The following is a 16,704-nucleotide window of genomic DNA, read 5'->3' as shown; positions in this document are numbered from 1 at the left end:
ATCATGGATTACTATCCAACCAAGTTTAGGGAAGTAACAGGAAAAATCTTAAATACTAAGACCATCTGAAAAGCCAAACATATCAAAAACTAGTATCTTCAACAACAATGTAAAACATGTGGTCTTTATGGGGCACACTGTCTGAGGAAAATGAGAGCAATTGAGAAAATTACTACAGTTTCTGTACAGTTCCATGGACCATTTGTGGAGATGATGAAGAGACCAAATTAATTAACAGTTTATTTGAATGTGATCTCGGCTCTCTGTCTCCCTAGTTGATAAGCAGCCTCAATTTCTTATGGGAAATATAGTAATGTTGGGTGAACTGGCTTGGAAGTCAATGCTAGTGACTGAACCATTAGCTTATAACATTACATGTGTAACTAGAGGCACTGCTCATACGTCACTGTATCGCAGCAGCCCGTGCCAACAAATCAACCCACAAGTAAGTTCTCCCATTGCATGATGTTATCCAAATTTATTTGATTGGGCAAAGAGAAATATCACAATACCACAGCTTTTACTTCCTTTTATTAATTAAATGCTGCTCAATGAACAACAGGCATCATTTATGGAAAATTATTTTTACCACACCATGACAAAGTTGGTATGGTAAAAAAGACGAGTGAAGAGTCCATCCTCACTGACTGACCTGTATTTGGCTCTTGAAGACTTGTGACAACCAGCAGGAAAAAATGGGGTTGAAAAAAAAAAAAAAAGAAGATACAATGTTCTTGTCTGTTCTTGTGTACTTGCATGCTGCATTTGACATAATCTTTAACGGCTTAAGTAGGATTCAAAAACAAAAGAATATCATGGATAATAGCATGGATAATAATCCTGGAAGTTTACTTGCCAAATGCAACATATCAAGGATGTATTGGATGGCGACTTGGCTGACAAAAATGACTGGGAAGGCCCAAGATTCATTATGGGAATAAACCATCATGTCCAAAACACAATACTGGACCCTGATTGGCCATTGAACATCCTCCTCTAATTAAAATGAGGTAAACAAGGCTTTCCAGTGGGTGTGTCCGTTCAAAAGCTGCAAACTGGCCTGATTGGATGGCAATCAAGACCAAGGCCAGACTTAGCCTAGTCTACAACAGCTGATAAAAAAAAGGGTTGGAAATGCAGTGATTTCAAATTTAACCTCTAAAAAAAAATATATATACACATATATATACACACATATATATATATATATAAACAATACCTTCATTAAACATCTGTGATCCTATATGTAGATAGAGGGAAATTTAAATTCCTATAATAGGGGACCTTTAACATTTATCTTGTGTGAAAATAAATCAGTGTAAAAAAAAAAAAAAGTAACTTAAAACATTAATCCATGGGCATTTATGGTAGACATTAGCCCATCTCCTGTGGGAGACATTAGGAGAAGGCATATAAATACTTCAGTATATTGGATATGTTTAGAACCACTACCACTGTGTGTTTGCAGCATGGGTCAGTCAAGACAAGATGATGCCACTGTGAGGGAAGCTAGTCCCCAGCTCAGACTTGGAGCCACATTTTCACAGAATGAAAAACGGGGCTATGCCACTTATTAAAGAGAAACAACTTATTGCAAAACAAATTTTGCATGGTTCTCTTTATGTCCACAGAGGTGACTTGCTAGCTCAGCTGTGATGTCAAGAGAACAAATTTTGATTAGTCCAAATGTGATACTAGGCTGCTCACCTTGAGTGTAAAATAAGCCCCACACAGCACTAACATGAATAATTGATAAGATTGTTGGGTTAATTGTAGGGCTGAAACGATTCCTCGAGAAACTCGATTACTAAAAATCATCGATGCAAATTCTTTGCATCGAAGCTTCGTTTAATCCATATAACTATATACACACTCAGTGTTTCGCACGGATGATTATTACTGTTGCACAACGCGCTGGAGAAAGAGAGAGAAAATAGCGAGGGGCGAAGAGAAGAGACAGGCCAGAGAAAACGACAGAAAGTGTCCAAAGTTTCGGATCCAGTGTTGCCAACTTGGCGACTTTGTCGCTAGACTTAGCGACTTTTCAGACCCCCCTGGCGACTTTATTTCTCAAGAGCGACTAGCGACAAATCTGCCGACTTTTTCTGACCATGGGAAGCAATGTTAATGTGTTGAATCCCAAAGCATTTGGCAATAAATTGGTTCGGCTGATGCCGGTTTTCTCTACTTGCTTGTCTAATCCAGAGGGGTCTGACGATCACAGCGCTTCCCACACACAGCGTAGCTCCCTCCCTCCGCTGAGAGCAGGGACTGTAGGATAGGGTCCACTTGTAATTGCTACCGGCGTACGCCGAAACTGGCCCAGGTGGGCGGAGTCAGCACTTAATATTAAAACGGGATGAGATGAAGGCTAGTAAAGAATGCACGTTAATTATGGCTATATGTAATGGCTAGTTAAGAACGTAAATCAATATGGTGGCTAGTTATGATGTCCCTAAGTTAGCTAAGTTTTGCTCAAGAAAATAACCACAGAAAATAAAATGCTGCAGTCAATTTGTGAAAGCCTGAGCTTCATTCATGTTATTATTATGATAGTCACACACACATACACACACACACACACACACACACACACACCTACTCCCCTCACAGTGATGCATAAAATACCCCAGAAAGCAAAATATCAGGTGGTGTAAGTAGCAATTGGAGCCTAAAATGCACCAGTCCAATACAGCAGGTATATTCAGTTTAGTTTGATTGCAGTGAGTAGGGTCAGCAGGTGTAGGGCAACCCTTCAACATAGTAAATAAATGTACATTAGCCAGTCTTATGAACTTGTATGATATTTAGGCCTAGTAATAAATATCAATAATAACAATTATTTCACCTCGTTTTCAGTAAATCACAGTGTCGTATGGACAGCTTCGTGCGGACAGCTTTTCTCTTTTGTATATTTACTATTGCTCTTTAATAAAGCAAAAGTATTTCTTATCCGATTACTCGATTAATCGATGGAATAATCGGTAGAATACTCGATTACTAAAATAATCGATAGCTGCAGCCCTAGTTAATTGTGCAACATGGGGAGGGGGCTACCATATGTGAATAGCGAGCAAGCAAGAAACGAATGAATGTGACCATAAACTATAGTGAATGTCATTAGTGTATAGTGAACTATAGTGTATTGTGTGAGATAATTCCAGTGTTGCTCTTTGTGAGGGTGAGGTCAAGGAATATCCCGCTATGAGCTCAATGGAAATTACAAGTGCAGGGCAAACTGCACATAAGAATGAGTTATGTTGAGCGTATATTATGCTAGCCTCTATAGGGCCCTGCTTGGCCCCACTGTGGATAACAAATGACACTGTTAGATTAATTGTATGAGTCAATTCATTCTGTGTATAAAGGTAAAGTGAGTGATTCACTACTACATAGTTTTAGGTACAGTATACTGGAGTTGAAGTAGTGTTCTTGCTTTTTCCTTTGCAAAGGTGGACATAACAGCAGTGTTTCTAAGGCAGGACGGTCCCTTATCGGTCTCATTTATCTACTTAGTTTCACTGAACAATTTAATAAGATCGCACATCTTCAGGTTGCTCCTGACCTTGAGTGACTGGATATATTTTACTGTTGCTGCATTGCATGTAGACCTATCTGTTGTCTAAAATGTATGAGCTGCTGGCAAATTGATACAGGATACAATAATTTGCACCACATACACTGCCATAGCCTGTGACAGTCACATGTGACTGCTGCAATATATGAACTGGAGTGCTGTTGAGCTTCCCTTACATTGAATAGAGTGCTGTTGTGACTGTCAGCCTATATGGAATAAAGAGTTGTAGTGACTATGTTTATGTTTGTTCAAATAGGCAAATATCAAGCAATATTTCTTTGTTGACTAGAACCGAATAGTACACTATGAATGGGGATATGAATTGATAAAATGGCAGCACTTTTGCCACTTTTGGTTGTGAGTCTTTTCTAAGAGTCAATAGGAATTCATGGAGATTCTACCGATTCACTTTAATGTATTCAGTGGTGGATGCTTTCAAAGTCATTGTTGCTGGTGTGTAACAAGATGGCCTGACGGGTGTATGACACCCGGCCTGAATTATTGTCCCAGTCTGGTGGTGGTTGGTAGTAGTTCTTCCACAACGCATTGGCTGTGTTGTGAGTACCGTTTGTTTCTACAAAAACTGATTAGTACTACAAACACACCCAGATGTGGCAACATAATGCAAATAAGCAAGACTAATGACTATATAGTATATAATTGTCTACTGCTGTTGCAAAGCAAGGTATCAGTTAAATGGTCAACCCCTCTAGAGCTCAGTTTAATAATCAAAATTACTTATCTCATCTCATTTAGTACAAACTAATCTTAAATCATTTTTACAATACTGCAATGTGAATGTTTGTGATGTACAATATTTTACAATAATGTGATGTAAATTTGGTAAATACTAAACTGATTTATTCAAATTATTATGATTATGCCAATATTTACAAGTAACATTTTTCCCGGTTTGATGAGTTTCAGAGTGCCTCCCAATCTACAATCTTCTCTATACAGTATGTCCCCAAAATTACAGGCCAGGCCTGTATTTTCATCTTTGTAAATAAGCAGCCCAAAGCATTGCTCTGCTGTCCCAGTGGCCTTGGTTATCATGGTAGCTAACAAGGCTCATTAAGATCAAAGGCAAAAGATGACACTCTTTACTCTCAGAGAGAAAGAGCAGCCAAAACCAGGAGAGATCAATTAAGGTCTGGGTTTTAACACTGATGGTCCACGGATTTTATATACATCTGATCTTAGAAGAATGATTGCCGATTAAAAAAACCTGAAGCCATGATTTGAAGGACCAGTTAATCAAGCAAGCTTCAAAATCTTTGTGTATAAAAGAAAAGCATGCAGACTCCATACAAACTGTATGTTGAGAGATTGAAGGGAGCAGAGAGACACTAGTGAAGGCAAATACAGAAAATACAGATCCACACTAACACTGATTATGATGGAATTACTAGAATTACTGATAGATTTGCTAGAATCATGACCGACTAATTGCCGTTTTGTGTAATTTTGTAATTACTGAAATATTAGAGCTTGGTTGTGAAATTTGGCTATGGGAGGACAGAAAATCTGTTAGGTTGTTGCCTTAAAATCCTGTTGGTAGGAAATACATGGCAATATTTGTTTGATTTAAAGATTGACATTTTAATTTAACATTTCTACATTCAAAACTGTATACTCATGCTATCATTTGAAAATCAGTAATCATTTGAGTTGTGATAACAGAAATTTGAACTGGCATCATTATGTTAGTGTTTTTAATACTGTATAATGGAACCTGGCTACCGACCCACCACTATAAATGAAATGCACTGATGCAGACCTGTCTTTCCAGTGTTTTTCATGGTGGTTTGGTTGGAGGACTCGATATTGAACTTGTCAAGCGTCAGTTCCTGGTACTCCTGTGAAACTTGAGCATCCTCATCTACAATGTCCACAGGTGATTGGTTCCTCTCTGCACATTCTGGGTAGGAGGCTGCCCAGCCTCGAGGCCCATGACTCCCTGCAGAAAAACAAGAGACCTAAGGTTACACACACTGTATGTTAGTTCACAGAAATTACCTCAGCCTGGCCATACTGACTGTTACACGTGCAAAAATATAAATACTGACAATATTACTGCTAAGATAGCAGACAGGTCCTGATATTCCCTTAACCGAAATGGAGAGAAAGATAACAATGTTTCCATAATATTCATTTAGTGGCAGTGCCCCCCCACAGCTGGAATAAATGAAAATTCCTCATCTGGCCAACAGTTCCAACAGTAGCTGTCCATACATCATGATATAAATATCCAAATAAAACCCATTCTTAAACTGCTACACTTTCTGGAACGGAGCCCGGAATGGGTCCAGGAGCAAACCTGGGTTGGTCTCAAAACAAAATTTGCCAACTCCAAATATCTACAAAAAAACAATCTACAGCAAACACTGAAGAGAGAATGCTTCACGTTAACAATTCATGTGCACTGGGTGCTGCAAACTAACTTCCGCTAGAATCCCCATCCGCTGTCTGCTCTTTTAATCCTCTATCCCCTACAGTGGCGCTTCTACAAAGGAATAATCCACAACCGACAGGGGTCCCCTTGATCTCTTCTCGGGTACAATGGGCCAATGGAACAACAAAAGGCTGCGGGATCAGGGGAACAAGGAGGCATGCATGGATTTTAACTTTTCTGGGTTAACACAATATTCATGATCCCATTCCCTACAGATATAGGGCAACTTTGCTACTGGTTCATGAAAAAGATAGGAGAATTCCTCTACACTACAACACCCTGGATCAAGGGTGGCTTTATGTCTTGCTATGTATAAACACCTAGCAAACTGAGCAAGAGTCCCCCAGAAAGACAGCATGAGTCAGGATTATTTATCTGTTAATATTTTACTACTTCAACCGGAGAACAAGCATAAACATGCATCATGGGGTGCACGCACGCACACACACACACACACGCACCAATCATTTCATTCATCTTTCCAATGAATTTGTCATTAGTTTGGGCAAGAATCTAGCTAAGGCAGTAAAACTGTCTCAGATTTCTCCATTGACAGAAATTAGGATGAATTGTCTTCCCTCAGCACTAAATGCCACCTGCAAGCTTACTGATTGGTGAGGTCTGGATCCCACGGAAATGTTGGCATGGATTTGAGCTGCATTTCTTACTAATGACTGCATCAGCATGCAGGAGCAGATTCGTCAGTCATGTCTTTAGCCTCAACAATATGTCTGTACCAGGACCTACTGCGATATTTCATACCCTGGAAAGAAGCCTGTTGTGCATATAATACTAATACCATAAGTCAAGAGAAAGCTGCTTGTCACTCAAAAATACACACAAGGGATTTATATTAAATGTAGAGGATGTTTAGTGTATTCAAATGAAACAGATTCATGTAGAAGAATTATTCTGTAGCCTCTTTGTAGGAAAAAAAAAAATCTGACACTAGTAACTAGTAAACTTGTTTTTAGCTAACCTTGCCTTGAACATGGTAGGTGCTTTACAAAATAAAAAGTTAGTTCTATGGTAACCAAGGTTTGTAGGCAGGCACAGCCACTGCTAATATAATTAAAGCTATAAGCAATTAAATGACACACTCAGGTCCCCATTACTGCAACTATGCATGTAATTAGTAGAGGTGGAATGGTTCACAAAGCTCACAGTTCAGTATGTGCCCTGAGATTGGGTTTTGGTTTAATGTGTTTCGGCACAGGAGAAAAAATGTCATTGCCAACGCAAAACTTGCTGTTCTGTTTACTTGAAAACAAACCAGTCTTTGCATTTCGCTTAAGTAGTTTTGAAATGATTAAAATCTGCAGACAAAATGCAAACGTGCAGAATATTGTTTTTGGCAACTGGCCAATGCACAATTATAATTCACATCCATTCAACTATCTTAGAGGAAGGATCATGAACACTTTTTTGAACTGTCTGTTCTCCTATTCTTGAACTACAACAATGATTTTTCCCGTGATTGGATGAACATGTGTTTGCCAGCTGACACATCTTGTATGACTACTCATGAATTCTCAACAAAGAAGTAGTGTGAACAGCTGAACAGAGCTAACTTTGCACTTTTTTATCAGCCTAAGGACTTTGCAGTCAACTATTCCAGCCAAAGGAAGTCTGGAAGTGTATTTTTATCGACCTTATGGTGCTTGTAAGACAAGCTGTAACGGTTTGTTTAAAGGAATAATAAGTAGGACATCAGACTCTACAGCCATACAATTCTATTAACTTGCAGTACATGTTGTTAGATGTCCCCAGGGACAAAGGCTGGCCCCAGGTACGAAACCTTGCATTCATAGTGCTAGCTCCTATAGGTATACGATTCAGCAAAATAATATTTAATATAGTAGAAAACACTTGAGGCTATTGTACAACTGATGATGATGATGACTCACTTCTATCTATTTTCTGTTTGCAGAAAAATATTCTATTTGGCAGAACTGTATGAAATACAATGCCTCAAGTTGCTTTGAACATTTACCAGTTCTCAACACAAGAAAGCACGGCGTATGGGCTCCCTGCAATGAAAACCACTGTGCAAACGATTCTGGTTTTCTACTGGATGCTTTCAATACCCATTTTCCTGCTTTTCTTCCCTTTTTACCTTTTGAGGGAGCTGGGGCGAAGTAAAAAAATAAATAAATAAATAAAAATTCTCAAAAAAGGTTTTCAGAGATTTACAGGGCATCACAAAACTTGACTGACATATCCAAAAACAGCAACACATTCCATAGGTCAGCTGTGTGGAGACAGATAACATGTAAACTCAGAACATGAAGCCAAGCTACAGAAGAAAAATAGGCCTGCATTTATTGCTGGTTAGTGTCTATGCAAATAAACAAATGGTGTAATAAGCCAAGTGCTGAAAACACTCAAATAATAATTTCATACATGCCAGTTTAGTCAAAGTGTAACTAGATACAGTCTAATATGTTGCATTCAAAAATACATGACATTCCTTTTAATGGTAGAGAGATAATTTTGCCTTTCAAGAGCAGAAAGGGAGGAGCTAAAATCTGATAAGTGAGGGTTGCAGAGCAGTCGATTAATCTGTCTCATTGCCATCCATCAGAATGACTATAATCCCAGTGGTTAGGCCTTCCTGATTGCATGCCTGCCACTCTCTAAGGGTGGTGTGAACAAATTAAAACTAACAAGTACATGTTCTAAAGTATTGTAGATTGATTTATGGTGCATCATTAAAGCATTACATGCCAGATTTGCACTTGCATTTAACATCCGGAGCAGCTCGCATTCTGGGGTGCACAACACCCAATCGGTTGTTACGTTTTTAAGTTATTCACAGAAATGTTTGGATATACACAGATGTTATAGCCACACCCTCCAAAAGTATCCAGTACTGAAATTGTCATGTCAAATCGGCATTTTCAGTTGCTCCGTGGTAGTTACCCATTATCTGCAGCCTTTGAGCAAAGATTGTTAAGAGTGCTATTGGATTTTCTCTGAATTCACTACTGTTATATTGTGACTGATCATCTCAGCTATAAGCTTAAGCATCTGTGAGCAGCTTTCTATCAGCATTTTGCTTCACTTCATCACTTTACAGCACACACTGGGACCTATATTGTACAATGAAATAAGATGAATAATTCTAAATAAAAGCACAAAGCAATTTTCCAAATAGTCCTTCACTAAAAAAAAAAAAAAAAAATGTTAGGGGATGGCAGTAGAAGTGTGTCCCCGAACACAGAATCAAAGCATTATGTGAAAATTTGATAAACATTGCTAAGCATTAGCGCAGAATGATGGCCATAACCTTGAAGTGCATATTGGGAACAGAATTACAGTATATTGGCTCTGCTGTTTATTTCATTGAATGAATGTTTCAGAAACCTCCTCTTTAAACTCTTTAGATATGAGCTCTGAATTGTGTAACGCAACCTGTTGGTCAAGTGAGTGCATCATCTACACTCTTTCAAGTTAGTAAAGAAACATAGCTGGTAGTTTACTTTCAGTTCTGACCTCATGTACTCTGTCGAATGCCATATGTAAAGATGTGTTACTTCCTATAACCATGACATGTTGACAAGTAGGATTCACAAAAAGCAAAAGAGCCAGTTAAGTTTTTGTCTCTCTTCAGAGCAATACTTGCTCTACAGGATATCTTATCTTCAGTGCAATTTTTTCCTGTAGTAGTCGGTTAACTGATCACACCTGTGATTAGAAGACTGAATATAACAATTACTGCTCAGGATGCAGCACTCAGTGTGGAGGTAAGAGCACAACTCATTAAATTACCTCATTACACAGCATTGTTGAATACTCAGTTCTGATTGGCCAATGAACACACTCTGAGGTCTGTTATTTCTGAATAACAGACCGCTGTTTCACATATAATCATATCACTCAGTCAACAAGTCTTGTTGTTTTTGTTGATGCCTAATAAAATTAACTAGCGACATCCAAAAAAAAGTTACTCCTTGGTTACTGCGGACAAACACCTGCCAAACCTAAGATAGAAACATTAAAGGTTTTCCCAGTATTACTGGGTATTAATTATTTGAACAGCACAAAACATTTCATTGCTGAGTAAAGGCTGAACAGCAATCAAACCGGATTTGTTTACGCTGCTGTTTGCAGTCTCTACAGACAGCTACAGATGTTTCTACGGTTGCAGTCCCGCTGAACTATTTTTTTGGGCAGAAGCTTGTAAAATCACTTTAGCTTTTAATAAAATAATTTTAAATCAATATTTTGTGTAAAATGATTAACGTCTTTGGTAATTAACCGTGTAATAAGCAGGATAACGTACAGGGAGCCGTCATTATTGCAAAATAAGCCCCTTCTGGGCAATGAAGACCCCTCTGCAGTCCCTTACTTATTACACAGCTTTGTTGAATACTCAGCTCTGATTGGCCTATAAACACATTCTGAGGTCTGTTGTTTCTCAAGAACAGACTGTGATCTGACTATCTATTAATATCACTCTGCAGTCAAGAAGTGCGGCCAATTTTGTTGATTTCTAATCAAAATAACTTGTGACTCCTTGTGCCAAAAAGATATTACTCCTGGATTACAGTCCTGATTAACTATTTTTTGCCGGAAGCTTCGACAAACTTTAGTTTGTAATAAAAATATTTTGTGTCAAATTATTAATGTTGTGTAGTAAGTGGAATGAAGGCAAGCCAAACATCATCGCAAAATAATACTGTAATATAGTTTGGGTGACAACATATTCATGTGTTTACCACTAGTTTACAGAATGAAGTTCCATTCACATCCACCTATAATAATCATACCAAGAGAAATTAAGATGAAACTTGAAGGATTCCCGTGGGGAAATTGGGTAGTTGCCAAAGCAAATAGTAATACGATACAACAAAGAAAAATCAAAACAGAAAAATAGAATATAAACAAAAATACAGCAAATGGGGGTTAGCCTATATATACATACACAACTGACAATTTCAACATAGAACATGTTAAGTAGAATGTATGAATGAAACATATGGGAGAAGAGTGGATTACAGCATCAGTAGGCTGTGCAAAACAACGGCAGAACTTACTGGGACAAAAGGACAAAGGGAAGGATTAATGCAAAATATGTACAATATGAAAATCTACCAAAAATATGAAATATATGCAGTATGAAATGGGTGGAATGATTATCAAAAACATCTGTATGCAATATGTAACAATGAGAAGGATATGGAAACCATATACAGGGTATGTGAAGTCTGCAAGGCCATATGTACATAATGTGTGTAAGCATCTAGATGTGCTAAAGAAAGTGGAGTGAAATGTACCCAGTCCTAAACAGTGGAGAACAGCATCAACAGTCATGAGGCATAGTTCATAGGAAACTGAGAAGAATGCCTGTCCCACAGCTGTCACTGGCCTACGCTGCAGCTGTTTGTCACTTTTCACTGTCCAGACCAAGTGTTAAATGGCATGGATAATTCAACTGGAGATGGTGATTCAGTGAGGTGAGTCTGTAGGCATCCCATGTGAGCGGCACGGTCTTCAGAGGCTGACATACTGTTGTATCCCATCGTAAATGCTCAATTACAGACAGATGGTGTATTCCAAAACAGATATACAAATGCACAAACACCCACATGAATCCAAACAAACACAAGCACACACACACAGAGCAAAAAGAAAAATAAGCTACATAATAAAAATTCACAGAACGAGCAAATGCGCTGTTATCCAATGATTACAACAGGGTTGTGCTATGATGGAGCTGAGATTTAGTGAAATTACTAGTAATTTATCAGCCTGTGGTTCAGATGTACTATAGCACCACCACAAAACAAGACCTGGCTACTGCTCTGCGGGAAGCCAACCGATTTGCAAGTATCCCTCTGCCCCGAACCATTACCTAAAAAGAGCTATGTGCAAAACGTGTAAATTGGCATAGTCGTAACTATGGTGATAAAACTAATAGTCTAGTGCCATACTTGGTTTCTTGCCAAACTTTCATCAAGCACCTATTCACAAATTTAGGCTGCCCTTTTTTCCTATTTCAGTAACATACTGCGTTTTGATACATTTTACTTTTGCCAACCAATATCACAATATGTTGAGGGGAAAATAAGAAATCACCTGCCATTATCGATGTACTCAAATCGAATTTCAATCAACAGCATCACAGTTTGATGAATGTGTCAATTACATTCATACTAAGATTTTCGGCATTTTGTTGATGCGTTCATCCAGTAATTTACAAGTGTGTGCTCGGGGTAGAACGAATGGTGAATGTTTATGTTCAAAATGTAACAATCCGTTTGTTCATCCAACCCGTTCTGTCCTGGGTTCAGTCCTATGTGACGTGACACCACTCTGTGCCATTTACTTGCTTAAGTAAAACAGGCACATGTTTTTCTCGATCTGGCACCTTCAGTTCCAGGCGTCATCCCATTAACCTTGAGGATAAATAACCTTGCCTGTGCTACCATGGCGATGCTGACGGAATTGCGATTGCCTTGTCATTTCCGTTTTGTCCCTCTGGGAGAAAGCATCCACGCTGTATGCTGCCTGGCAGACCTCCCAGAATTGGCACACTAGCCCTTGCAAAAATCTACGCTGATGGGTCCATATGTACAAGTAGCGCTGACAACAAACAAGGCCAGCAGATTTAAGTCATAGTGACAGCAGGCCTGTCAAGGGTCAGACTAGTGATCTGGATAGAGTGGCAATAACTGATATATATTGTGATATTCTGATGTGCCCAGTTTTGATCTCAACTAAAATGTCTGTGATTTGTCATGCAGTAATATTAGGTATACTATACTACCTTTCCATTGCCTTTGCATTGATTGACTGATAAATTGCAGTGATACAATTACATAGCTCACAGAGAAAGTATTGGATATTTATTCAAGCTAATGTTAAAATGCAAACAGGAAAAAAACAAAAAAAAGTCATACTTTTATCAACTAAAAGTGTTCAAAACAACACTGCCTGTGTCTTCTACTCTTGAGAGATCAAAACCAAGTGTATACTGTAGAGTCCCTACAGTGAATGCAGGATCATCAGCTAACATTTTGAACACCAATCTTGCTATCAGTTTCAATATGATAGCTCCCCAGATGGTTTAGACTTGTGCATTGCAGTACTGACATATACCAAATATCCAGATGATGCCCTCAGGACTTGTGTAGAGCCTTTATAAACAGTGTACACGGAGAAGATCACTGGCTTCTGTGTACAAACATGAACTCCTCTCAGCTGAAGCAAGCCGTTTCCATGGTGCCAGTCTGTCACAACACAGGCAGTTTTTACAGTTCTATCTAAACTGCAGTGACAGAACTCCTCCTTACAAGCCGTACCGCCACACTCGGTCCCTTTCTCTATTGTCCCTCCTCTCCAGTCTCCGTCTGAGTTGTACGGATCTCTTTACATGCTTCCTGGCAGCTCTGTGACCTAATGGCTGGAATGTGACGCAGGAAAGGGAGAGGGCTCGCTGCACAGCTGAGTCAACTGACGGGAGAAAAGCAGACTTAAGTCTACTGAGCTGTGTTGCCTCCTTAGAGAGTGTTTGTTAACAATAAAGACACAGGCTCGCATTAGGCAAAGCTATAATAACAGACACCAGGGGCCAGATGCACAAAACTCTGTAGATTCAAGACTAAAAATCTGTGTATGCACACAATTGAAAACATGCATATGCAGTCTTTTCTTCAGATTTATGAAACCTTGCTTCACGCATTGTTCCGTTTTATGAATCTCAATCATCGTGAAACAGTGTGCACACGCACAAGCCTAAAGCCCACTCCCACAACTGGCCATAAATGGATGTCAGCACACCCCTGTTAAACCTGGTTTGGACATAAATGCAAATCATCATCACGGGCCAGAAAATCAGGCAACGTCCTCTAACAGCGCCAAAGCAGCCGTTGCATCGTTGTGCACAGCCATTACGCACCGCTACATACTATGAGCCATAATAGCCTATTGATCCATAGCACCAGTAGGTCTAATTCATGATTCAATAGGTGTTATTCTTTTTCCCACATTACTGCACGATTTGGGTGACAAAGTGTAAACCTATTTACTCACGCTAGAAAAAAGGCTGTTAACGCACACATCTATAAATGTTATTATATGCATCTAGGGCTGCAACCGACGATTATTTTGGCAATCGATTAATCCGTCAATGATTATTTTCTTAGTTACAATAGTCATAACAAAATAAAAATGAATCAAGCAGCTCAAACTTCAAAACTTTATTGAGCTCTCATGTCTTTGAGGAGCAGGTGGAAGACGCTATCTGTCAAGACTTCTGCTGAGGAGAAAATCATCTATACACCTTTGTTAGCAGGAAGAAAAAATTAGTATACTTCATTGCATTTACTTTGTAAAGTATCACAATTGTATGTTATGGTTAGGTGTTATGGTTTTAGGTGTTGTTAATACAGAAATGTAGAGATTAATTTTATTCAGTAATTTCATGCCTGCAAATGCCATGGATTCTCTGGAGGTGAGAGACCACATGAATTTACTACTTTAACTTTGGGCTTGTTCTTTAACATTGTGTAACTGTTATTTGAGCACCTTTCTTTAATTAAAAATTATAAAATATTCTTCACATAAATATTAATTTAGTGGCAAGAAATATCAAGAAAAGAAAATAGCAGACTATGGATTTATGGCTAAGTTTTATGAAAAAGTTGTGTGGAGATGAGAGCTGTCAGTTATCTTTATCCTCTCAGGTTAGTAGTTCATCTCAGTCGCCCCCTTCAGTTTGTAGGCCTACATGCGTTACTATAATTTTCCTATGTAACTAAAATCGAACACAAAAAAACAAAAAGTTGCGGAATTGGGACAGCCAATATTGGTGACTGACTATTCCTGAATCTAAATGAGGTCATGCTGCCAAAACTACAAAATGTTATACCAAAGTAAAATATAATTTTATATGCGACCAAACAAGAACAGTTCAACTGAGGACAGGGTCATTTTTTTTGCAGTCATTCCAGTGCTGCCCAACAAGTGAAAAAGATTTAATTTAAAAATTTTAATCGGAGAAGTTTCAGCATGCCCACAGATGGCTTACTGAGACAAACACTGGGAGCTAGAGAAAGACTTTCAGATGAATGAAAGGATGTTTATGAAAGCGAATCATCAATTGCAATAATTAGCCTCCTGTCTTCTGTGTGTGTGTGATCTTGTATTCATAGGGAACTGTACCTTCAAAGGCGTTTCTGGTCAGATTCCTTGATTGGCCAGCCTACATAAGAAGACTCAATCATCATCGAACCATAACGGTATAAACCATAATGCCCTCAGTAGGCGTCAGTGGGCTTCAAAGACAAGTGAGGGAATATGCAATGGAGAATAGTGAATAACTTTAACCTAGGAATTATAAAAACTAATTGCCAAGTCTCCCTCCATGCTGTTAAAGCTTTTCCTCTTTGCCGAAACACATGAACATTTTCTCTTTCAGAGGAGATGTAAAGAAACAGAAACTCAAATATATCAGTACTCTTTAGTTAGCAAGAATGAAGAAAGGCAACTGAGGTCAAACCTGGGAACACAGAGAGGGACGCATGAGTGAGTCTTCTGTTACACTTCACCACATTAAAAGGTGCGTTTATTTGACCTTGTCTGTAGTGAAGAAAAAGGTAGACTGAGGCAGCCAACAAGTAAACACATCCTTAGCAAAATATTTTTTTTAGATTCCCTCACACTCGAGACACTGGTAGAAGGATGAGAATAATGCCTAAGCAAGTAAGTACCTACATGGCACTCAGTAGAGCGCATACCTCCGCCAACACAATGCAATTGTCAATATATGCCAGTTCCACGTTGGATTTTCACCAAAAAGGTAATAATTTGTTCCATGCCCGATTTCCAACTTGTTTCACATCAGGAGATCAGGAGCACATTTTCATAACAGGACCTGAAATGGGATATGAAATGAGATATGCCTGTTCAAATTCTATCCACTTTGAAGCATTTTAGATAATTATCCCAACACCACATGGTCAATCAGCTCTAAATCTGTTCAGTGGCCATTAGTGCTGCCCTTCTACCACTGGAAAAATTAGCAGGGCGGATAAATTGGAAATGAGCTCTCCAGTGCCCCCATGTTGTTTGATTGGGCCAATGGATAATGGATGGTTTGCTTCTTCTTCTTCTGTCTGCTGATAGGCCACAAAGTTTGATGGTGTTACGTGAATCTGTTCGGAAGTTACATGCATTTTTGTGAGAAGCCACGCCCACCACCACACCCCCAAGGCCAATTGGTATGACAACTTAAATCAGTTCCTCTTTGCCCCATGACGATCTTTCCACAAAGTTTTGTGCAAATCCATTGATAACTTTTTGAAATATCCTGCTAATAAACAGACAAACAGATTGAATGGGGTGAAAACATAAGCCCGTCCAACTCTGTTGGCAGAGGTAAAAACACCCCAATATTTGCTCAGCTGAGAACAGTAGGAAATTCAACCCTTATGAAGCAGAAAACATTTTTTCTTCAAGATAGCTTATAAATACATGTCATTAATACAAATCATTAAACTTTCCCCAAAACATCAAACAACTATAAGATAAGTTACTTTCTGAATAATCTATGTAGTCTATGTAATACTTTTTGAATAATCTATGTAGTCTATTTAATACTTTTTGAATAATCTAGTATGTAGTAAGGGTGCTCCAATCAATCGGCCACCGATCGTTATCGGCCGAT

At 38.7% G+C, this 16,704-nt stretch overlaps 1 protein-coding gene across 2 annotated transcripts in view; it reads right to left on the bottom strand.

Moving 5' to 3' along the window:
* Positions 1-16,704, bottom strand: part of ca16b (carbonic anhydrase XVI b) — a 104,515-nt gene that overhangs the window by 41,652 nt on the left and 46,159 nt on the right. For both annotated transcript variants that reach the window (XM_071905510.2, XM_078283691.1), the window contains exon 3: positions 5,358-5,537. In XM_071905510.2, the coding sequence (XP_071761611.1) occupies positions 5,358-5,537 (180 nt within the window). The remainder of the gene's footprint in view (positions 1-5,357; positions 5,538-16,704) is intronic.

The sequence above is a fragment of the Centroberyx gerrardi genome, chromosome 5, assembly GCF_048128805.1.
Source record: "Centroberyx gerrardi isolate f3 chromosome 5, fCenGer3.hap1.cur.20231027, whole genome shotgun sequence".
Taxonomy (NCBI): Eukaryota; Metazoa; Chordata; class Actinopteri; order Beryciformes; family Berycidae; genus Centroberyx; species Centroberyx gerrardi.
The sequence above is the reverse complement of the archived record's forward strand: the minus strand, read 5'-3'. Positions and strand labels throughout refer to the sequence as shown.